At 39.0% G+C, this 24,576-nt stretch overlaps 2 protein-coding genes across 2 annotated transcripts in view; one reads left to right on the forward strand and one right to left on the reverse strand.

Moving 5' to 3' along the window:
* The window catches only part of MPC2 (mitochondrial pyruvate carrier 2), a 30,624-nt gene extending 17,589 nt beyond the window's left edge, over positions 1 to 13,035 (reverse strand). Inside the window, exon 1 of the mRNA XM_030303241.1 lies at positions 12,739 to 13,035. Within this exon, the coding sequence (XP_030159101.1) occupies positions 12,739 to 12,847 (109 nt within the window). The 5' untranslated portion in view covers positions 12,848 to 13,035. The remainder of the gene's footprint in view (positions 1 to 12,738) is intronic.
* Positions 13,036 to 13,689: 654 nt separating this feature from the next.
* DCAF6 (DDB1 and CUL4 associated factor 6) overlaps positions 13,690 to 24,576 on the forward strand; it is a 134,045-nt gene continuing 123,158 nt past the window's right edge. The window contains 1 exon segment of the mRNA XM_030303239.2: positions 13,690 to 14,013. Coding sequence (XP_030159099.1) covers positions 13,917 to 14,013 — 97 coding nt within the window. The 5' untranslated portion in view covers positions 13,690 to 13,916.

The following is a 24,576-nucleotide window of genomic DNA, read 5'->3' on the forward strand; positions in this document are numbered from 1 at the left end:
TCTGTGCTGTCAGCACAGAGCCCGACACAGGGTTCACTCCCATGAATGAGATCATGAGCCGAGCTGAAATCAAGAGTGGGTGGCTAGGCTCGGTGCTGACAGCTCGGAGCCTGGAGCCAGCTTCGCATTCTGTGTCTCCCTCTCTCTCTGTCCCTCTCCGGCTCACGCTCTTTCTCTCAAAAATAAATAAACGTTAAAAAAAAAAAAAAAAAAAGAGTCAGTCGCTTAACTGACTGAGCCACCCAGGCATCCCTCAAGTTTTCCATAATTTAAATTGTACTGCCAATCTGGACACAGTGCTGAAACGGCTGTTGAGAATTAAAGCTATTTATTGAGGAGTTCTAAACTTTATTTAGGAGTTCTAAACAGCAAAGTTTATTTTTTAAATTTATTTATTTAATTAATTTATTTATTTAATTAATTTTTATTTATTTAATTTACTTAATTAATTTATTTTATTTATTTATTTACTTACTTAATTTATTTATTTTTTAATTTATTTATTTTTAAGAGAGAGAGGGTGTGAGTGAGCGGGGGCAGGGGCAGAGAGAGAGGGAGAGGGAGTTCTAAATGTTGACGTTCTTGTAACTGGCTGAAAATCTCTACATATTCAATTTCTGGGTTACTGTACTTATCTTTTATCCGGTTCCCTCAGCTTCGTACTGTTCTGATCGCAACTCCCATTACCCCTAGAACTCTAGCTGCATAATGATCCTCTCCTCTGTATCTTGAACAAGAATTGGAAACAATTTTCTTTCGATGTTGGGATTTTAAAATAAATTTAAAGGAACTAAGGAAATAGAAAACATGAAGGCACAGAGTTTAAGAATATAAATTTCCAGTCCTGACTTAATTACATTTTAGCTCAGGTCACTGGTTCTCCACCAGGGGTGATTTGCAATGTCCCAGGACATTTTTAGTTGTCACAACTGTCGTGGTGGTGATACTGCTGCTACTGATACCTGCTGGGTAGAGGCCAGGCAGGCTGTTAAACGTCCTCCAACAAACAGGACAGTCTCTCACAGCACATAATCAGCTAGCCCCCCACATGTCGATAGAACAAGCTAGGCAAACACACAACTAGTTTCATGCTGTTTACTGGCTCTAAACCTTAGCTTATGCTTCCACTAGCCCCATATTCGGCCTTGTCTTCATCTGGCTAACTCCCAACGTCGTTCAAAAACTTACAGATTGCACCTCCTCAAGGAAGCCCTCTTTAACATCTCCAGGTTATACTGAGCGGCCCGTATACTGCTCTATCATTTTCTGCACTGAACAATTAAAATGATCTGTTTATGCATCTGTCACTTTCACGAGACAGGGTGAAGGCAAGGCTTATTTCTTGGTTTTCCTTAACGAATAGTCTTTGTGAGCAGAACTGAATGGGATTAACCATATCCGGGACAGGTGTCAATCAAACATACTCAAACTTTCGGTCTGATCCTAACCGCTTCATCCTCAAGGGCAGAATCTGCTATTTACTCATCCCCAGGGACATCAAGTTCCATTACATCAGGGCTGTACCAGATCTTCACTCACTAGTTACTCTGCTCTTAGACCATCACACTCCTCTATCTGGCTCCTGAAAGTTCTTCCCGTAAGTCTGATGGCATAATGTACCGATCCTATAAGTCAGTCTTTTCAAACTCTCTAGTTATTTTATTTAGTTTGAGCGTCTGAGATTCCCATCAGAGCACACTGGGTTTATTTTTGTCACATACAAAGTCTCTAAGTCACATGCAATATCAATCACTATGTTGATTTTTTATTCCCTGCATGAAGCTTGCCTTCAGCACACAAGTGTAAGTCAGCACAAAGTTTTGGTCTCTGGCTTTGAACTTCTCAGCCAACTCCTTCTTCCTTCTATTTCAAAACTGATGCTTCCTCCTCTGCCACCTTAAAAATTGTTTCCTGAATAACGCCTCTAGGTTCTGGTTTCTTTATGAGCTTAAATATTTGATCTTTCAGAGTTAACAAACAGTCAGGCTTTTCAGTAAGTGTTTGCTTGGTAACTAATTTACTCAACTGCCCCAAGCCGGATGAGAATTTTAAAGTATTAACCGCTCCTATCCTTTACAACCAAACCAAAGAAAAAAAACTTCAAACATGAAACTGTGGCTGCTACAACCTAGACCAAGAGAGGTACGACTATTTTAGGGAATACTTTTAAAATACAAAACAAGCCCTCCATTATTTTCACAACTGCTAAGCACTGAATTAAAAAATATCACTAGCAAATAGGTGTTATAAGACATTCTAAATTTCTCATATTTCTGAGATATCAGAGGATGCGGACAGGTGACACAAAGAATCAGAGTTGGATGTGTACAAATGCAAACAGATAGTGTTTTCTTCGTTAAGAAAAGCAAAATAGGGGCTTAACAAAACCTGTGTCCATAAAATGGACGAATGAAACGTCTTAAAGAAAACTTATTTCAGTTCACTTTTCCATTTTATCTTAGCTAATCATTTTGTACCTTATGAGTAAATAAGTAAATTTAGACACGTATGAATTCAGGTACCAGAGGCTGTCTTCCTGAAAACCACAATCGACAGTGGAAATGGTAATGAGGAAACATTCCTACTCACTCCAACATTTGTAAAGCACCAAGTTTTGACAAAACAAAGCATTTGGAAATAGGTATCAAACAGTGAGAACATGTCATATTGTCTTTCTAAACATGGTCTTTCTATACGATGACACAGCTATTCCTTTTTAAACAATATATATAACAAGACTTCCTTCAGTCAACCATTTTTCTTAACGTTTGATTTATTCTTGAGAGAGCATGAGCAGGGGGCCACAGAGAGAAGGGGGCAGAGGATCTCAAGTGGGCTCTGAGCTGACAGCAGCTGGGCCCCATGAGGGGCTCGAACTCACAAACCGTGAGATCATAACCCACGCTGAAGTCTGACGCTCAACTGACTGAGCCACCCAGGTGCCCCTAACAATTCTTTTTTCTAAAGAATTCATTTATTTTGAGCAAGCGAGAGCACTCGTGAGCGTGTAAGTGGGGGAGAGGCAGACAGAGAATCCGAAAACGGCTCCCCAGCTTGTGGGCAAGCTTTCCCTCTCTCCCTCAGAGTAAATAAACATTAAAAAAAAAAAAACCCTAATTATCTTATTTTTTTTTATGCTCTCTTGTGTGAAGAGCTGGGTCAGGGGCACCTGGGTGGCTCAGTCGGTTGAGCATCAGACTCCTGGTTTTGGCTCAGGTCATGATCTTGTGGTTCATGGGATCCCTCCAGTCAGGCTCCTTGCTGCCTGCTTGGGATTCTATCTCCCCCTCTCTCTGCCTGTGTGCTTGCCTGTACTCACTCACTCTCTCTCTCTCTCTCTCTTTTTTTTTTTAATTTTTTAACGTTTATTTATTTTTGAGACAGAGAGAGACAGAGCACGAATGGGGGAGGGGCAGAGAGAGGGAGACACAGAATCGGAAACAGGCTCCGGGCTCCGAGCTGTCAGCACAGAGCCCAACGAGGGGCTCGAACTCATGGACCGTGAAATTATGACCTGAGCCGAAGTCGGCCGCTTAACCGACTGAGCCACCCAGGCGCCCCACTCACTCTCTCTTTCAAAATAAATAAGTAGATACACAAATATTTTTTTAAAATGAGATAATTATATAATTATGATACCTGCGGGGATATAACACCTTAAAATCAAGACAATCAGAAATATAAACAGAGTATCTAGCTAACATTCATTACAATGAATGAAAAATTTGAATAGGTAGAAAATTTGAACTGCTGAAAATATCCTGAATAAAAATCACCTCTTATGAAATTTAATTTGGAGTCCAAGATGAGGGAAATGTGTCCCCACCAAATATAAATGTACATTCTTTTTGACAAAGAATTAACTAATAAGTAATACAATTAAGTAACAATTTAAGTAGAAGTTTACTGGTTGGAAATTAAAAAAGGCCTCAAATGCTGACAATTTGGAAATATTAAGCATTAAAAAAAACCCATATACATTTTATATTTAAAACTATGACTATTTGCAAGTATAACAAAGAAATACAGAGAATAATGGTCATTTTCTCTTTGAGAGTATGGGTTTGTCTCATTTTATTTTTTTAAAGTTTACCTATTTATTTATTTTCAGAGAGAGTGTGAGTGAGTGAGCACGAGTGGGGCGGGCAGAGAGAGCTAGCGAGAGAGAGAATCCCAAGCAGCCTCTGCATTGTCAGTGCAGAGCCCGATGAGGCACTCGAACCTACGAAGCTGTGAGATCATGACCTGAACTGAAACCAAGAGTCAGATGCCCCTGGCCTTGTCTCATTTTAAAAGTGAAATCGATTTTTTTTTAAGGTTCAAACTTTCACAGAGGAATTTGAGAAATTCTGCAAGGGAATAGCATAACCAAATATGTGAGACATACGTTTTCAGAATCAGCAAAATTAAAAGGCAACCGACGGAATGGGGGAAGATATTTGCAAATGACATATCAGATAAAGGGTTAGTATCCAAAATCTATAAAGAACTTATCAAACTCAACACCCAAAAGACAAATAATCCAGTGAAGAAATGGACAAAAGTCATGAATAGACACTTCTCCAAAGAAGACATCAGATGGCTAACAGACACATGAAAAAATGTTCAACCATCACTCATCATCAGGGAAATACAAATCAAAACCACAATGAGATACCACCTCACACCTGTCAGAATGGCTAAAATTAACAACTCAAGCAACAGATAGATGTTGGCAAGGATGCAGAGAAAGAGGATCTCTTTTGCACTGCTGGTGGGAATGCAAACTGGTGTGGCCACTCTGGAAGACAGTATGGAGGTTCCTTAAAAAATTAAAAACAGAACTACCCTATGGCCCAGGAATTGCACTACTAGGTATTTATCCAAGGGATATAGGTGTGCTGTTTCAAAGGGACACAATCGACAACAGCCAAAATATGGAAAGCGCCCAAATGTCCATCGATGGATGAATGGATAAAGAAGATGTGGTATATCTACACAACGGAGTATTCCTCAGCAATCAAAAAGAATGAAATCTTGCTATTTGCAACTACATGAATGGAACTAGAGGGTATCATGCTAAACTAAGCAAAATTAGAGGAAGTCAAATATATGACTTCACTCATATGTGGAACTTAAGATACAAAACAGATGAACACAAGGGAAGGGAAGCAAAAATAATATAACAAGGAGGGGGACATAAGAGACTCTTAAATACAGAGAACAAACAGGGTTGCTTGGAGGGGTTGTGGGGGGGATGGGCTAAATGGGTAAGGGGCATTAGGGAGGACATTTGTTGGGGTGAGTACTGGGTGTTATACATAGGGGATGAATCACTGGAATCTACTCCTGAAATCATTAAAGCACTATATGCTCACTAACTTGAATGTAAATTTAAAAAAATGAATTAAGAAAAATAAAAATAAAAAATAAAAAAAGAGACATATTTTCAAACAATAAATCTAGTTGTCTTGATAAATTTTGATGAACCTGTTAATAAACTAATGACATAAATTTACTTCCTAATTTCCTTATCTGAGAGGAATTACTGTTAATGAAATATGATATAAACTCTACCCAGAAAGTGTGTCATTTATTTTATGTATAATTCTCCCTAGGAAAACCTTCCTTCTTGGAATAAATAACTTTACACACATGCAAAGATACACAGATACAAATATTGAATTGAGATGCTATGTCCCAATGTGAAAAATAAAGGTTCTTATTCAATGTTTTCACTACCTTTTCCTGTCCCTTTCACATCATTTCTCTATGGTTTGCTGCTTTGCAACATTCCTCAACATTCTTCTAAGTTCCTTATATTAAGCAAATTTGCCCTCATGTGACCAACTACTTACAAATCCTTAGAATTTGTAAAGGTTACTCTTTGACAAAGATATGTACTATCAAAAATCGCTCATTTTATTTGTATTAAAGCTAGCTCTGATTTCACACTGGGCCACCATTTTAGATCCATATAAACTTTATATCTTCCTTAAGGCCTTGGCAACAGCCATCACTCAAATAGCACACAGAATATAAAGGGTATATAATAATTTTTACAATGGCGATTGCAAAGACATCCAGATGGCTAACAGACACATGAAAAGATCCTCAACATCACTCATCATCAGGGAAATATAAATCAAAACCACAATGAGATACCCCCTCATACCTGTCAGAATGGCTAAAATTAACAACACAAGAAACAACAGGTGTTGGGAGAGGATGCGGAGAAAGGGGAACGCTTTTACACCGTTTGTGGGAATGCAAACCGTGCAGTCACTCTGGAAAACAGTATGGAGATTCTTCAAGAAACTAAAAATAGAACTACCCTATGATCCAGCAATTGTACTGTTAAAGATTTGCCCAAAGGATACAAAAATGCAGATCTGAAGGGGGTACATGCATCCCAATGTTTATAGCAGCATCATCAACAATACCAAACTAGGCAGAGAGCCCTAATGTTCATCGACTGATGGATAAAGAAAATGTGGTATATATATATATACATATATACATACACATAAACACATACACACACACACACACACACACAAACTTGGCCATCAAAAATAATGAAATCTTGCCATTTGCAATGACGTGGATGGAGCTAGAATGTATTATGCTAAGCAAAATAAGTCAATCAGAAAAAGACAAATACCATATGATTTCACTCATGTGGAATTTAAGAGACAAAACAGATGAACATATGGGAAGGGAGGGAAAAAGAACAGAGGGAAACAAACCACAAGAGACTCTTAACCATAAGGGAACGAACTGAGGGTTGATGGAGGGAGATGGGTGGGAGATGGGCTAGATGGGTGATGGGTACTAAGAAGGGTACTTGTGATGAGCTCTGGGTGTTGCATGCAAGTGATAAATCATTGAATTCTATTCCTGAAATCAATATTGTTGCACTGTATGTTAACTAAAATTAAAAAAAAGAAAAAAGAAAAATACTTTCTCTATATAAAGTAAAATAAAAATAAAATAATAAAATAAAATAAAATGCCGATTGAAAACAGGCTTTGGTGCAAGTGCCAAAGTAAAATAACAGGTGAAAAAAACTAGCTAAAATAGTTAACATGCATTTTAGGGTTAATATATTTTAAGTTTACATTATTTGTTCAGTTGCAAAGAAATCAATGACTTTTAGATTTAAAAAGATAGTTGAAATCATCTAGTTCAGGCACTCCTCTTATAAATCAGGTCAATGAAGCCCGGAGACATAAAATTAGCTGTGTAAAGTACATAGCACAGCAAGGATTAAAAACCTCTCTAAATCCTAACTTAACAATAATTACATAGTTTTCCCCAATGAAATCTGAGTTTCTTGAAAGCTCTGAAACGAAGGAATGCTCCAGTAAAAATACCAAATTGTAGATTATTACAGCTAAAAAGGACCAGAAAGAAAATCCAAGCCACCTTACTTTATTCGTTTTACATTTACTTGTTCTGAGCACGTGCGTGCGTGAGCAGGGGAAAGGCGGGGGGGGGGGGGGGGGGGGGAGAGAATCCAAAGCAGGCTCCATGCTGTCAGTGCAGAGCCTGACGCGGGGCTTGATCTCATGAACCTCGAAATCATGACCTGAGCTGAAATCGAGTCAGATACTTAACTAACTGAGCCACCCAGGCGCCCCCAAGCTCCCTTATTTTAATAGGTGAAAAAGAAAAGACATTTAGATGTCACGTCATTTGTCTCATACGCTGGTAGTTCCAGATAGAGCAGGGAGCAGAACTGGTCCACTTCTGTCTCCTATGTCATACCATGCCTTGAACATTCTCATACCCTCTTATAACCAAAATTAATATTCTCACATGACTTGGAGGAATCAAAGTATTTCTAGCTTTCCTCAGGGCTTGCTTCTCCTTTGATCTCTCTGTTGAATCAAACTAGGTAAGGCGTAAATAGTCTTGCTTTCGTTAAAATCAGGTGTGTGGACAAAAGTTGTGTTAAAGTGTCAAACGAACGACTACAGCAAGGATTGTTTTCCTTTCATGATTTCTCCTGAGAATATAAAATCTCTGTGGGTAGCGTTTTTTATTTTATTCACTGACATACCCCAAGTGCCAGAGCAGTGCCTAATATACAGCAGGCCCTCAATAAATACTGAAACATTCAACTTACTTGGTAGCTACTGGTTTAAAGATATCCTGCTCTTCGTCAATATCTTACAGTTGTATTTGAAATCCCAACTTGCCATTTTGGTTCTCATTCTTTAATTTTAAGGGTAACAGAGATTATTACTGTAAAAAATAATATATATATCCACATATTTAATGTGTATATAAACATAATATATATTAGATATATATTTAAGAATATAACTATATATTATATATAATACAAATACACACAATATCATCTAGATATCTAAATATCTATCCTAGACTGGCATTAATATTCTTCAGATAACTGTAGCAAGAAAATAAATTGTTCTAACAGAAATGCCAAAAAAATTGTTGATTCATTACTTTGTGGGCATCTACACCATTTATTTGATTCACGTTTGGCTTTATTTACATGTAATAATACATACTCTGAACTAAGTTGTATTAAACTATCAAGTATAATACCACTTCTCTTAGGGGCGCCTGGGTGGCTCAGTTGGTTAAGCATCTGACTCTTGATTTCGGCTCAGGTCATGATCTTAAGGTTGATGAGATCGAGCCCCATGCCGGGCCCTAGGGTGACAATGAGGAGCCTGCTTGGGATTCTCTCTCTTCCTATCTCTCGCTCTCTCTGCCCCTCCCCCACTCGTGTGCTCTCTCTGTCAAAATAAAGAAATGCACTTACACAAATTAAAATAACATTTCCTTTAATACCTAATTTTTAATTTTTATGATAAAGATAGTCCCTTATGGATACTGCTAACATGGGTTCGTTGTTTAGTATGTTTTTATTTTAAAACGTATTTAGGTCTCTAAGATAAAAAGGAAAAAGGAAGTCTCTTACCTGGGAAAAATACAAATATTATTGTTACTAAGATGTTAAAGTCACTTTCCCTGTGAGACTTCACGTGGAGAATATCATGGAATGCAGAGCAAGATATTTGCAGCTGCAGCACACTAGGCATTGCAACAGATTTCACACAACTATTTTTTCAAAAGTTCTTCCACTTAAGCCAAAATGTAACTCAAGAAAAGCAAAGAAAGCTACGGGGAGATACACAAAATGATAACGGTTCAAATACCTGTTTTATGGGCTGACTTTGTTGGAGCATAGTTTTTATTTTTGTTATTATTATTTTATTTTTCCCAAGTTTTACTGAGATATAATTGGCACATAGCATTGTATTAGTTTAAGATGTACAACATAACGTTTATACTGCAAATTACTACACAATAAGCTTAGTTGACATCCATTGCCTCACTTAGCTACGATTTTTTTTCTTGTCGGAAGAATTTTTAAGATCTATTCTTTTAGCAGCTTTCAAATATATAACACAGTATTGTTAACTATAGTCACCTGTTGTAGATTATCTCCCCAAAACGTATTTATTTTATAACTGGGAGTTTGTACCTTTAGACCACCTTTTAGGATAATTTTTGGGTTCTTTAGGGCTGTGGTCTCCTAACTACTTTCAAACATATGTCCCTATCACTAAAAAACAAAATTTTTTGAGCACACATCCCCTACATATAGATTGTATGTATTTATGAGAATATATGTAACTTACATACATGCATATATGTACGTATGTTGACTCCACAGAGCTCAGTTGTCTTCTATGCATAACTATATACATCTATACTGACATATTTTTATATAAGATGTGTGGAGAATAGAAATTTTAAAAGGATGAAATAATAGAAAGCTTTAATAGAAGTTGTATTGTTTTCTTCTACATTCCAATGTTTCATTTTGTACGTAGCTTGGGACAATTCATCTTATTTTGGAACTCATAAATACAAATGACACTCCTTCACTAATAATGGTTTTTTCCCCCTCAGCTAAGCTTTTAAGTAAACATGGGGCAGCATGATTTCAAGGTTATTTCTCTGACAAATACCTGGAGTAGGGCTATGCAGCTGGCTGGTGTAGAGTCACATACTTTCATAGTCAGGAGGTGGTGGCAAAGAGGAACATACCTTATGAGAACTGACCTTGCTAAAACACATATTTGGTTAGAACTCTATTCTTACTCTATGGAGGTAGATCACATTGTGCTAGGAAGAACACATAAGAGAATGATGAAGGCTGCACGTCTAACTATGCTATATATCATTGCGATATAATGATATATAATACATACAATATTGTCACTCTAATATAAATCTATATAAAGACATGTTCTTGTTACTATCTGGACTCTGTGCCAGTGATAAAATTAAATTTCAAAACGTTAGAATCCACAATGTATGCTATCCAACTGTTAATATCCTAGCCTTGCATATCATTGTAAAAACCTCCAGTGTGTGATTTTAGTCTAACATTTAAATGAGGATTCAATAACACGCTATTATGCAAAACAGCACACACAAAAAACGTGAATATTCACTCTGATAATTCTTGGAGCAGTAATCAAAGTTGCCTCAGATTTTACTCAGTACTAACGAATCAAGAGTTCTATTTTTCATGCTTCTCCATTTCTACATTTGTGTGCCTACAACTTTTTAATCACCAATGATTTTGCAGTGATAGGTATTCTTTTTTTTTAATATAATGTTTATTTTTGAGGGGGGGGGGGCAGGGGCAGACAGAATCCGAAGCAGGCTCCAGGCTCTGAGCTGCCAACACAGAGCCCAACACAGGGCTGGATGGAACTCATGGACTTGGAGATCATGACCCGAGCCAAAGTTGGACGCTTAACGGACTGAGCCACCCAAGCGCCCAACAGAGGTACATATTCTTATTGCACGTATTGGTTAAAAGCTTAGATGGGAGAGAACTAACACTTGTTGAGAGTCTAAATGTAAACATTTTGCTAAACGTTTTATAGCCATTATATCATTTAATTTTCACAACAATCCTTAAATGAGAATTATCATCCCCATTTTATAGATCAGAAAAATAAGGCTTCGGGGCTTTAAGGTCAAGGTCACACGGCCAAGCTTTAAACCTACCTGCGTCTGGCTTCAGAGCCTATTCTCCTTCCCTCACACTGAAAAAGAGGTGACAGTAACTGAACTAATCCAAGAATATCAACATGAGATGCACAGTCTACAAATGAAAAGGTAATGTCTCCTGATTCTGAAAGATGACTAAAGTATTTTAAGCGGTAATTATAAGTGTGCTAAAGCCAAGGCCCTGGAAAAGATCGCTATAAAACTACCTTCCACTGTATTAGATTGCTCCTCCTCTACCCTGCCCTTATCCTACAGCCCAAATACAAAGCTTAAGAGAGTCCGAGTTGACGCCATAGAATTCAGTTGACTTTAAAGCCTGGATTACTACAGAAGCATTGCTCAACCCTCCCACCCGAAAACCTTTGTCACAAAACACAGCACAATTCCAAAAAAATTGAGTATTAAAAAAACTAAAAGGCAAATAAGCTAAATAAACTTCTCAAAGAATTCTCCTTAAGCTCTCCTTAAAGATCAATGTTATAACGGGTATCATTACTGCAGTAAATCATATACTAACGCATAATATTTACTTCATACTTCAGTATACTAAAGTACACTAACATTATTATACTATTCATTCCATTATCCAACTGGAAATCAGAGCCAGTAATCATCTCAGACTCCAGAGACAGGCTTCCTAGTTCAAATACGAGGGGAAAAGACAACTTTCCTAATGATACCAACTGCAGAGAGATATTTAACTATGAAGGAAAAAAGGATCACTTTTGGGTTGCACTCAATTTATGACACGTTTTCTCATTTGCTAAATCTTAGGCTTGAAAGAGACCTCAGCATCTCCAGTTTTAGTTCCCAGTCAAGTATTATTACTGCCCACTTTATAGAAGAGGTAACAAAATTCCAGATCTTCAAGAGTTGGAAGGATCAGCATCTCTCAGTTTCTTAAAGCATTCTTTGTTTTCAACCACAGGAACACTTTTTTTCCAACAGGACAAGTGAGAGCCAACATGTGCGAGGCATTTATGAAGAATGAAACACATATGTTATCGTTAATTCTTACACTAAGCAGATTTTACAGAAATTAAAATATCTAGGATTTCGCCCAAGGTCACACCTACAGGAAGAGGCACAGCAGACTTAAATCCGGGAATGTGCACACGAAAAAGTCTAGGGAGAGCTTGCTCAGTAATTTCACGTGTAAGGACAGACTTAAACTGAACCTATGCGACGTGGTAGGACACCGACTCTGAAACCCGGGTAACGCATCTGCAGGCCTCTGCCGGCGGGAGCTGAAGGAAGTGTGACCTTTACTCCAAACCCTTCAGTGCGACAAGCCGGCTCTGCTCCGCGTGGGTCAATCTACCGCTACTCTTGGAGGGAAAGAGGAGTGAATGAGAATTTTCGTGGGGGCCCACACCGACTCGTGGCTGCGGAAATGGAGAAGGATAAAATCCAGAGGCCCGGTCCGGGTTTGGGAAGCGCCTAAGGGATGGGGTGCAAGAAAGGTCGCGAAGGGCGCTGACTCGAAAATCACAGACTTAGGAAAGACGTGGATGGAGAGAAAGCAAAAAGCAAGGAGGATGGAAAAGTGAGACCGATTCTCTCGAAGGGAAGAGATTGGGGGCTGTGGGTGATGCCTCCAGCGGCAGGGTGTCCGTGGCCTCTAAAGGTCTATTTTCGAGGAAGAAGGAGGGAAGGTCTCGGAGAGAGCTATTCTGGATCTATTACCTGCTGGGTGGTTGTAAATCGGCCTCAATTTCTCCGGCAGCATGAGCTCCACTTTATCGAGGACGCGGTGGTAGGTGGCCCGAAGGCCCCGGACGCCAGCGGCTGACATCTCTGCGGCCGAGTGGTCGTGGGCGGCCGAGTGGGGCAGTGGCCGCGTGCTCCTCCCTGGATGACAACGAAGGGCACTCGTCACTTTCTCCTGCCACAGCTCCTCGCGTCCTCCTCTCCCCTAGCGTGCCCTTCCCGCAGCTCCGCCTGCCCCGCTGAGAACCGCCGAGTGGCCGGGGCCCAGAAAAGACCAAGGGGGCGGAGGCTTTGCGACGGCCCGCCCCGGGTCCGCCTACCTTCCCCCCGGGCGCGGGAAGGAGGAGGAGTCACGGCAACAGGTGCCAGAAGGACTGCCTCACCAAACCAACCCAGCGCCCTGGCGGCAGCGCGCTTGCGCAAGCCGAGCTGCCCACTGTGATTGGCCTGCCCCACGGTGCGGGCGGGGCCCAGCGCGAACCTCTAATTTCTCCTTCCTGCCCTCGAGGCCATGTTGGAGAAGGGAAAGTGAAGCTGCACCGGCTCTAGTCCCCTTTCACTCTGATTAAGAAGGCCCGTAGTTAAAATGGGCTTTTTGGGCCTTCAGTGCCCCGACTAAAGATGACGCCGCACAATGCTCTTGCTTCGTTTGGAATGAGACTCGTGACTGAGACCCTTCACATCTCATCTTCTTCTCTCTCAATTCCTCACTTTTCCATAAGAGTCAAGGATTTGGCTGCAGGGCCCCGAACCCATTTTCCTAGGGTGAGGGCAGCCGTGGCGCACACGGGCCTCAGTCCCGGGGGTGGTCGTCATCTCGCGAGAAAGGCTTGGAGGGGAGGGTGTTGAGAACGAGGAGAGGGAGGAGTCGCGGCCGCCTCCGCCTCCTCCTGTTGGAGGGGGGCCGAGGGAGGGGACTGTTGCTGATCTCTGGATGTTCTGGGTAGTCTGAGGAGGAGAGTATGAGGCGAGCTCCGGCCCGGGCGCGGCCGGGCTTCGGGGGCGAGGGCGCCGCCGCCATCTAACTCGCTGCGCTCGCGAGGCCCGGCGCGCGGATGGTGCTGGTGCGGCTCGGGTGTTGATCCGCGTGTCCCCTCCCCCTCCTCCCCTCCCCCACGCGGTGGTCTCCCCTCCTACCCCGGCCCGGCAGAGCCATGTCTCGGGGTGGCTCCTGCCCACACCTGTTGTGGGACGTGAGGAAAAGGTCCCTCGGGCTGGAGGACCCGTCCCGGCTGCGGAGCCGCTACCTGGGTGAGCGGGGGCCCGGGGGCGGAGGCGCTGAGGTCGCCGCCCAGAGGTGGGGGAGGGGGCCGCGCCGCCGGGGCTGTTGGAGGTGGGACAGCGCCTCGGCAGGGGCGCCCCGGAGACCCTGGGGTGCTGGGTGGACGTTGGCCGACGGACCCCTTGCCGGTGTCCTCCCACGGCCAAGTCCCCCTTTGCATGCTGCCAGCCGCCGCCCTTGTTGGGTTTTCCTCGGGGGGCTTAATGGGGGGGGGGGGCAGACGGCACTGGCCCGGAAAGGTGTTGGGGGTCGCTTGTGGAGTGGGATTGGGGAGAAGACTTGCCGAACCTCCCGGAGCTGCTTCGTTTCGAGCCAAAGTTGGCGCTTGTGCTCTTCCCCAGCGCTCTCCCCGCTCCGCCGAAGGACTAAGTTTTTGTTGACAGCCCTCTCCCTTCCAGTCCTCGGAGGGTTTGGGTGTCGGCGGTGACCACCTTCGGGGACTTCACGCTCCAGACGGACTCCGCGTAAACTGTCCTGCGGCTCGGAGCCAAAACCTAAAAGTGATAGCTGAGCTCTCCCCACCCCCGCGCGCTTTCCCTGTTCCACTGTGTGCTGTTCAGTTCGTTTTGACCGCTTTAAGGAGGTGTAGGGTTTCACGTTCCTATTCCCACCCCTGTAAAACACACTTGGCATTTACTGTTTCTTAGTTAAGCTTTCTAAAAACAACCTTCAATACTTGAGGGAACAGCATGCCGCTTTTTTCGTTTTGTGGTTTTGTGAGGATTCTGGGTCAAGCCGAGCTAGCTGAAAAAGTCCAGTAAGGTGGACGTATTTCTAGGAAGGGGCTTTTTTCTTCTGCAGTCTTGCAGCACGTGTTAGTCTTTTTTTTTATTTGAAGATAAGACATCATCTAAAACTTTTTTTCTTTCCGGTTTTGTCACTTTTTGCCAGGCAAGTATTCGGTGATGGCATTTGGTGTTGCCTTCAAATCATCTTTTGGAAAATGAAATCTTACACCTAACGGTTCTGGTTTGTAAATTATTTGAGAGCACTGAGCAAGCTTTTTTTTTTTTTTTTTTTTTCCCTATTCTTGTTATTTAGTGTTTCAAGTGACATCTGAGTACATTCTTGTACAGACTTAATAAAAATGAAACAGAAATTCCTGTGATTCCTTCCCATTCCAGGTTCACACACACACACACACACACACACACACACTCTCACACTCTTAGAGGTGACAGTTATCTGTTTCTTGAATATTCCTGCAGACTTTTTTCTTTGCATTTTTGCAAGCGCTTATGTACATATGGAAATGCTATAGTTTTGTGTGTGGTGTGTGTGTGTGTGTGTGTGTGTTTGAATCCTGCATATATGGTGTCATCTTGTAAACATTGTTTTGCAATTTGCTTTTTCTACACTCCCTCTTGGAGATCTTTCCAGGCAGTAAAAATAGACCTATTCAGTCTTTTAAACTATTGCATAGTATTTAACTGTATGATGGTACTGTAATCCACTCAGACCTTTCCTCTGGAAATGAACCTTGGCTGTTACAAAAGCGCCGCAGTGAATATCCTTGTACTTGCTTGTTGTGCATTTGTTGTAGGATAGGGACCTAGAGTGGTGATTGTCTTAAAATTAAACACAGTAGACAGTGTGTTTTTTAATCATTAACCTAAAAAGATGTGCAGTATTTTAATATTTATTTGTTGAAAAAGAACTTAATTTTAGCTTGATAAAACAAACTTTAACACTGCGTTCTGCGTGAATAAATTTGTTTGGTCCTGTATTACTTGGACTGTTTAAGTACTGATCTATATAGGTTTATGTATTCATGTTTTCTTTTGGTTCAGTTAGTTCAGCTGTATCTATGACAGTCAGTTAAAATATGAATCTATACATTTCCTTTTTCCCCTCCTCCTGTAACTCCCTAATGGGAACAGAGTTTGCATTGGGTAGAGGGGAATTGAAAAGCAAGAATCCACGGACTTAAGTAGAAATTCCAAATCATAGATTTTCAGATATCAGTATATATATATAGGCAGTTCCTTATCTTAAATAATATTTTAAATGTGATAATAACATATGCTTTATAAATAGCATATTCTTGAACAGCATCCTTTAAATGTGGTTTTCTAAGTATTTGAAAATGACTTGTAAAGTAATTTCTTGGCCTCAGTAGACCTTCTTTACACCGTTTATGTAATTCTTCTACACCCCAGTGCTAAATCTTGGCATAGCATTCAGGAAATAGTAAAATCCTCATTAGTAGTGACTGAATTAATGAGTTTCTTAAAAATAATATTTTGAAGTACTCCTACAAAGTCTTTATAAAGCCTAAGTTAAAGAATGTAGAAGGTGGGGGTACCTGGGTTAAGGTTAGGTGTCCAACTCTTGGTTTCGGCAAAGGTCATTATCTTACGGTTTGTGAGCTGTGTGCTGACAGCTCGGAGCCTGCTTGGGTTCTCTCTCTCCTCTCTGCCCTCCCTCTCTCGTTTCTCTCTCTCTCTCTCTCTCTCTCAACTTTTTTCTTTTTGAGACTTCAAACATTTTGATTGTTTATAGTATTGTAGGTTATTTTTCCAGTTTATTTCCATTATTTGTATTTTTCATAATGAATTACTGCTAAATAAATAATTCACAGATAGAATTGACAGATTTTTCTTGTAATGTTTACATTTCAAATTATTTCACCATAGTCTGTGTTTTTCCAGGCTTTGTAGGTGATTTTAAATTTGATTAATTACTTATTTTCCTTCTACCAAAGAAAACTGCAGTTCATAAAACATCTTTTTATATTGTGGGAATGAAGATAAATAATTTGTTATATGTTATTTAGGTGAAAAATACATATGTTCACTTAACCCCGAAATTCACAAGATTTCATCGGGATTCAGAGGCTAGGCCAGCTATTGTCATCTTTATGGGCCTGATCTAAATGTCAGTGTAGGATTTATTTTTTTTAAAGAGTGATTTACAAAGTCCAGAGTCAGAAACACCTGTAGATTTAAATGTTTGTTTCTCAAGATACGGTAGTGCTTTTGGGATTCAGTGATTATTGTGATAACTTATTGGTCACAAGTTTTATATATATACACACACAGTGTTATAAAGATAAACATTGCTTATAAAAGAAGCTATCATTTCTGTACATTTCCTCTTTCTATTCATATTTCTCTCATTTTAAATGGACTTGTCCACATTTGAATTTTTACTTTCTAACCTTTCTACTTTAATTGACAAAAGAGTGAAAGAACTTTTCAAGGGAGTTGTGTGCCATAATGTATAGTATGTTTCATATAAAATGCTTAAGCTATGATTAGGCAGTGTCTTGGTCAGTTTAGGCTGCTCTGACAAAATAGCATAAACTAAGTAGCTTTATAAACAACAGAAATTTATGTCTCACAGTGTTGGAGGCTGGAAGGCCGAGAGTAGGATGCCTACATCATGATCTCAGTCTGCTAAGGAGGGCCTGCTTCCTGATTCATATAGCATTCTTTTCATTGTAACCACACTGGGCAGAAGCAGGGTCTCTTTTAGAAGGGCACTAATCCTAATCTGATCACCTCTCCAAGATCCCACCTCCTAATGCTAATCACTTTAGGGGTTAGGATTTCAACATAGGAATTTTGAAGAGACCCAACCATTCAGACTATAGCAGGCAGCAAATGACAACTTTGTTTATTTTTAAAGGTTTATTTTTGAGAGAGAAAAAGAGAGCACAAGCAGGGGAGGGGCAGAGAGAGGGGGACAGAAGATCGGAAGCAGGCTCCATGCTGACAGCAGCAGGCCTGATGTGGGGCTTGAACTCAGGAACTTCAAGATCATGACCTGAGCCAAAGTCAGACACTCAGCCAACTGAGCCACCCCGGTACCTTCCTATGACAACTTTATAGTGGAGTTTGAAATTTCTATTTGTGAGGGGATTAGGAAATCTGTGTTTTTGGAGTATCGTTGGAGTCATATATATTGAAATGGATAATTTTTGCATTTAGATTCTTCTTTAGCATATTCTGAATACATCTGCATTACCCAGTTCTTCATAATGTGTTGCCAAGTTACAATATGTTATATGAGTCAATAAATTCTGACTTTTGCTTCCTTGTTAGCTACTGGGGAAAAGTTAGTGGAATCTTCGTATTTTGTCTCTTTAGTTTTGAAACCTCAACGCAAATTGAAAGATGTCTGATTTTAGTGGTGAAAAATGACTGTCAAATATGACAAATACATGTAATAGAATATGCTGATGATTCCTGAAGATAAGACCACCAAAGACATATCAATCATAGCAGCTGCAGACAGATTTGAATGGCTCTACTGTGGATTTCATTCTTCCTGGGTATAGGATGAGAATGCTTAGAAGGGATAGGAGCTGCTGGTAGCACAGAGTTTGTATTGTAGGCATGTTCTAGGTCAGTGTTTCTAAAATGTTTGACCATGATCCACAGTAAAAATACATTTACATGGCAACTTGTGGTATACACATGCAACTAAAATAAAAGATTCTCCAAGTGGTGGTTAGCCTTACTATTTTCTGTTCTGTATCATGCTAGAAATTGTGGTGTTGATGTGGTAGAATATTTACCGATAGATCTTGGCTTGAGGTTTGCAAAACTTTACTAAATGGTTTATATTTTTAATAATTGTAATTGAGTGTCATTGATGTCAAGGTTAGGGTGGGTGGGTTTCAAGTACTTGCAGCAGATTAAAAAAAATTTTTTTAACACTGCTCATTGCTAATAAAGAATATATAAATAATGAAACCTTGTTTACTCCTTGGGAAAAATAACTAGAGTAGGACCCTTTTAAATCCTTATTTCTTGGGTAGTAACCTGCAATAGGATTGCCGAGTTGTGTAAGTGTATTTAACTTTGCAAGAAATTGCCAGACTGCTTTCCAAAATAGTTGTACCATGCTGCATTCCCACAGCACTTGGCATTGGGAGTCTTCCTAATTTTAGCCTCTCTAGGTATGTAGGTATAATGGTATCGTTATCATTTTAATTTGCATTTGATTTATTCCTAATGATTAATGATGTTGAGTATCTTTTCATGGCTTATTTGCCATCTGTATACTTTGGTTAAATGTTCAGATTTACCTTCTTACTATTGTAAGAATTCTCTGTATAGTCTTGATACAAGTTCTTAATCAGATACGTATTTTGCAAATATTTTTCTCCCAGTTTGTCTTCTCTTTTCTTTTTCCTAACAGGGTCTTTTATACTTCATGCTTTCTGTGTCCTATTTAAGAATCTTTACCTAATCCAACATCACAAAGATTTATACATTTTTTTTCCTAGAAGTTTTCTCTTAATTCTTATATTTAGGTCTGTGAACAATTTTGAGTTAATTTTTATCTGCGCTGTGAGGTAAGGGTCCACTTTCATTTCTTTGTATGAATATGCAGTTGTTCCGGCATCATCTGTGAAAAGACAGTCTTTCCCATTTGTTGAGAATTAGTTGGCCATATATGTAAATTCATTTCTCTATGGTGTTCCATCGATCTAGCTGTCTTTATAGCAGTACATCGTGTCTTTATAGTGAATATTGAAATCAGCCAGGGCAATATTTTGAACTTAGTTCTTATCATACAAAATTATTTTGGCTATTTTGGGTTTTCTTCATGCTCATATAATTTTTTTTTTTTTAAGTAAACTCTACCCCCCATTGTGGAGCTTGAACTCATGACCCTGAGATCAAGAGTCACATGCTCTACAGATTAAGCTTTAGGTGCTTAATCAGGTGCTCCTCATTCCCATATAAATTTTGAATCAGTTTGTCAGTTTCTACAAAAACTATTGGGGTTTTGCCTGGTATCATATTGAATCTATATGTTATTTCAGAGAGAACTGTAGTCTTTACAATATTGAATGTTCAATCCATGATAGTCCTTTTTGTCTCCAGTTATTTAGGTTTTCTTTCATTTCTTTAATGTTTTCTATTTTTCAGTGCACAATTTTACACATATTTTTGTTATATTTATCCCTGTAACATAATGTTTTAAATACTATTTTAAATGGTATTAATTTTTAATTTCAGTATCCAGTCGTTCATCATGGACATATTGAAATGCAGTTGATTTTTTTTTTTTTTTATTGGCCTTGCATCCTGCCGACTTTACTAGACCTACTCATTCCTCCCCCTCTTCTTCTTCTTCTTCTTTTTTTTTTTATTAAATTAAACTCCACCCTTAACTTGGGGCTTGAATTTACAACCCCAACCCAAATCAGGATTCACGTGCTCTAGCAACTGAGCCAGCCAAGTGCCCCAATTACTTCCTATAATTTTTTTTCCCAAATTTGTAGGATTTTTACATAGAGGATTATGTCTCTGCATATTAAAACAGTTTTATTTCTTCCTTTTTCACCTGTATTCCTTTTTTCTTCTTTTTTTCCTTTTTCTTACTTAATTGCACTGGCCAGGATTGCAATAGAATCCGAATGGAAGTACTGAGAGTAGACATCCTTGCCTCATTCCTCATCTTGGAAACATTTCAGATTTTCGCTATTAAGTATCTTACTGACCATATGTTTTTTGTAGACACTCTTTGAAGAAATGTCCTTCTCTTCTTAGGTTGCTGAGAATGTTTGTCATGACTGGCTGTTGAATTTTGTCAAGGTTTTTTTCCTATATCTCTTAAGTTGATTATATGATTTCTCTTTCATTGATTCTGTTAATTTGGTATATTAGCATATTAAATGATTTTTTTAATGTTGAACTAATATTCAATTCCTGGACTAGTCCTACTTGGTTATGATAAATTATCCTTTATATGTTGCTGGCTTGAGTTTTGGTAGGAATTTTGTGTCTATGCTCATAAAATTTAGCTTATAGTTTTCTTATAAGTTACAAGCTTATAATTATAGCTTATAGTTATATTTTTGCTTGTTTTGGTATCAGGATAATGTTGGCCTCATAAATGAGTTGAATGTATTCTCTTTTTCTAAAGAGGTTATATAGAATTGAAATTACCTTTTTCTTGAACGTTTGATAGATTTCATTGTTGAAGACCTCAGAGCTTGGAGTTCTCTCTGTGGGAAGGTTTTTGTTTGTTTGTTTTTTAACTTTTCTTTTTTTTTTTTTAACTTGGTACTTTCCTTAACTTTTTATTTTGAGGCAGTTGTAGGTTCATATACAATTGTTAGAAATAATTTGGGGAGATCTCATATACCCTTCAACCAATACTGCCAATGAATGGTAACATCTTATACAACTATATGATAATATCACAACTAGGAAATTGACATAGATAAAGCCATGAACCTTATTCAGATTTCCCCAATTATATGTGTACTTATTTGTGTGTGTGTATGTATTCTGTGCATTTTGAACATTAATTTTAATTAATTTTAATAGATTAACATGGTCACCACCACAATTAAGATAGGGAATAATTCCATGACAACGTTCCTTTGTGATATCCTTTTATAGTCACTGCTATATCCCTTTCTCCCTACTGCTAACCTCTGGCAACTAGTAATCTGCTTTTCATCTCTATAATTTTGTCAATTCAAAAATTGTTATTTATATTAAATTGTTATTTATATTATATAAATAACATGTATGTTAACATAAAAAACAGCATGTAATCTTTCGAGACTGGCTTTTTTCACTCAGTGTATTTCCCTTAACATTCATCTAAATTGTTGTATTAATAGTTTATTTGTTTTTACTGTTTATTAGTATTTCGTGATATGGTTATATGGTTATTTAACCATTTACCTGTTGAAGATATTTGGATTGTTTCCATTTTTGACTGTTAAGTATAAAACTGTTACGAACATGCAGTTTCATATAAACGTAAGTTTTCATCTTTTGGGGATAAATGTCTAAGAATTGCAATTACTGGATTGTATGGTAAGCACATTGTTTAATTTTGTAAGCAACTGCTATACTCTTTCAGGTATTACTATACTATTTTCCATTCCCATCAGCTCTGCATCATCACCAGCAGGAGTGTTATCACTATTTTTATTTCTAATTATATAGTGATAACTCACGGTTTTAATTTACATTTCTCTAATGGCTAATTTTGAGCATCTTTTTACGTACTTATTTGCCATCTTTATATTTTCAGTGAAATGTCCCTTTATGTTTTTTGCTCATTTTTTGTTTGGTTTATTAATTGTTTTTTACTGTTGAGTTTTGGGATTTATTTATATAATTTAGGTACTAGTCTTTTGTCAGGTGTGCAGTTTGCATATATTTTCTCCCAGTCTATAGCTTGTTTTTTCATTCTTTTTGTAGGGTCTTCTGCAGAATAAAGGTTTTTAACTTCAGTGAGGTCCAATTTATCAATTTTTCCTTTTATGGATTATGCTTTTGGTATCCTGTCTGAGAACTCTTAACCTATCCCTAGGTCCTAAAGATTGTCTCCTAGGTTTTTTTCCTAAAATTGTATTTGTCTGGGGTCCATTTTGTGTTAAGTTTTGTATGATGTGTGTGGTTTAGCGTGAAGTTCATTTTTGTGTCTGTGGATGTCATCTTGATCTAGCACCATTTGTTGAAAAGGCTGTATTTCCCCATTCAGTTACTTTTGCGCCTTTATTTTAGAAATCAGTCGGGCATTTTATGTGGACCTGGTTCTGTGTTCTTTGTTCTCTGTCACTGATCTGTGTGTGTGTTCTTCTGTAAATAATACCACACTGTCTTGCTTATTGTAGCTATATAATAAGTTTTAACATCAAATTGAGTGATCTTTTCCCCCCTTAGTTTGTCTTTTTCAAAATTGTTTTGGCTATTCTATATCTTGTGCCTTTCCATATGAATCGTAGGACAAGCTTGTCCATACCCCCAAATTACTGAGATTTTGATAGGAATTGCATTAGATTTATATATCAATTAGGGAAGAACTGACGTCTTTCACTGTGTTGATTCTTCTGATCCATAAACATGGTACACTCTATTTGTTTAAGTTGTTGGTGTCTTTCATCAGCGTTTTGTAATGATCAGGATACGTTATATTTATTTTTTATATTTATGTCTAAATATTTAATTTTCTTTGGAGCAATTACAAATGGTTTTGTGTTTTAAGTTCAACTTTCACACGTTCATTGTTAATATATAAAAACGCAACTTTGTGTATCTGCAGATCTTGTATCCTGTGACCTTGCTGAACTCACTTATAGTTCTAGGATTTTGGGGGGGTATAATCTTGGGAACTTTTTACATGCAAAATCATGTCATCTTCCAATTGGGTCTGTTTTATTTCTTCCTTTCCAATATGTATGTCTTTTTTTTTTTTTTTCTTGCAATACCACATTGGCTAAAACTTCCAGTACAGGCATATCTTGTTTTATTGTGCTTCATTTTACTGCACTTTGCAGATACTGCGTTTTTTACAGATTGAAAGTTTGTGGCAACCCTGCATGGAGCACCTGTTTTCCAATAGCATTTGCTCACTTTGTGTGTCTGTGTCACATTTTGTGACACAGAATTTGTAAGAATTTCTAATTCTTACAATATTTCAAACTTTTTTCATTATTATCATTGTTACATTGATCTGTGATCAGTAATCTTTGATGTTAATATTGTCATTGTTTTGGGGCCCCACAAACTGTGCCCATATAAGACAGTGGACTTAATCGATAAGTGTTGTGTGTGTTGTGACTGTTCCACTGACCAGCTGTTCCCTGTGTCTCCCTCTTTTTGGGTCTACCTACTCCCTGAGAACAACAATATTGAAATCAGGCCAATTAATAACTCTACCATGTTCCTTTCAAGTGAAAGAAAGAGTTGTGTATCTACTTTTTTTTTAAATGTTTATTTTTGAGACACAGAGCGTGAGTGGGGGAGGGGCAGAGAGAGAGAGGGAGACACAGAATCCAAAGCAGGCTCCAGGCTCTGAGCTGTCAGCACAGAGCCCGATGTGGGGCTGGAACCCAGGAACTGTGAGATCATGACCTGAGTCGAAGTCAGCACTTAACCAACTGAGCCACCCAGGAGCGCCTGCATATCTCACTTTAAATTAAAAGCTAGAGGGGCACCTGGGTGGTTCAGTCTGTTAAGCGTCCGACTTCCACTCAGGTCACGATCTCGTGGTCCGTGAGTTCGAGCCCCACGTCGGGCTCTGGGCTGATGGCTCATAGCCTGGAGCCTGCTTCCGATTCTGTGTCTCCCTCTCTCTCTGACCCTCCCCCGTTCATGCTCTGTCTCTCTCTGTCTCAAAAACAAATAAACGTTAAAAAAAATAAAAAAAAAAAAAAAGCTAGAAATGATTACGCTTAGTAAGGAAGACATGTTGAAAACTGAGATGGGGGCGCCTGGGTGGCTCAGTTGGTTCGGCTCAGGTCATGATTTCGCGGTCCGTGAGTTCGAGCCCCACGTCGGGCTCTGTGCTGACAGCTCGGAGACTGGAGCCTGTTTCGGATTCTGTGTCTCCCTCTCTGACCCTCCCCCGTTCATGCTTGGTCTCTCTCTGTCTCAAAAATAAATAAACGTTAAAAAAAAATTAAAAAAAAAAAAAAGAAAACAGGCTGAAAAGTGGCCTTTTTGTGCCAAACAGTAGCTAAGTTGTGAATGCAAAAGAAAATTTCTTGGAGGAAATTAAAAGTGATGATATTCCAGTGAACACGTGATGGATAAGAAAGTGAAACA

This window comes from Lynx canadensis, chromosome F1 (genome assembly GCF_007474595.2).
Source record: "Lynx canadensis isolate LIC74 chromosome F1, mLynCan4.pri.v2, whole genome shotgun sequence".
NCBI lineage: Eukaryota > Metazoa > Chordata > Mammalia > Carnivora > Felidae > Lynx > Lynx canadensis.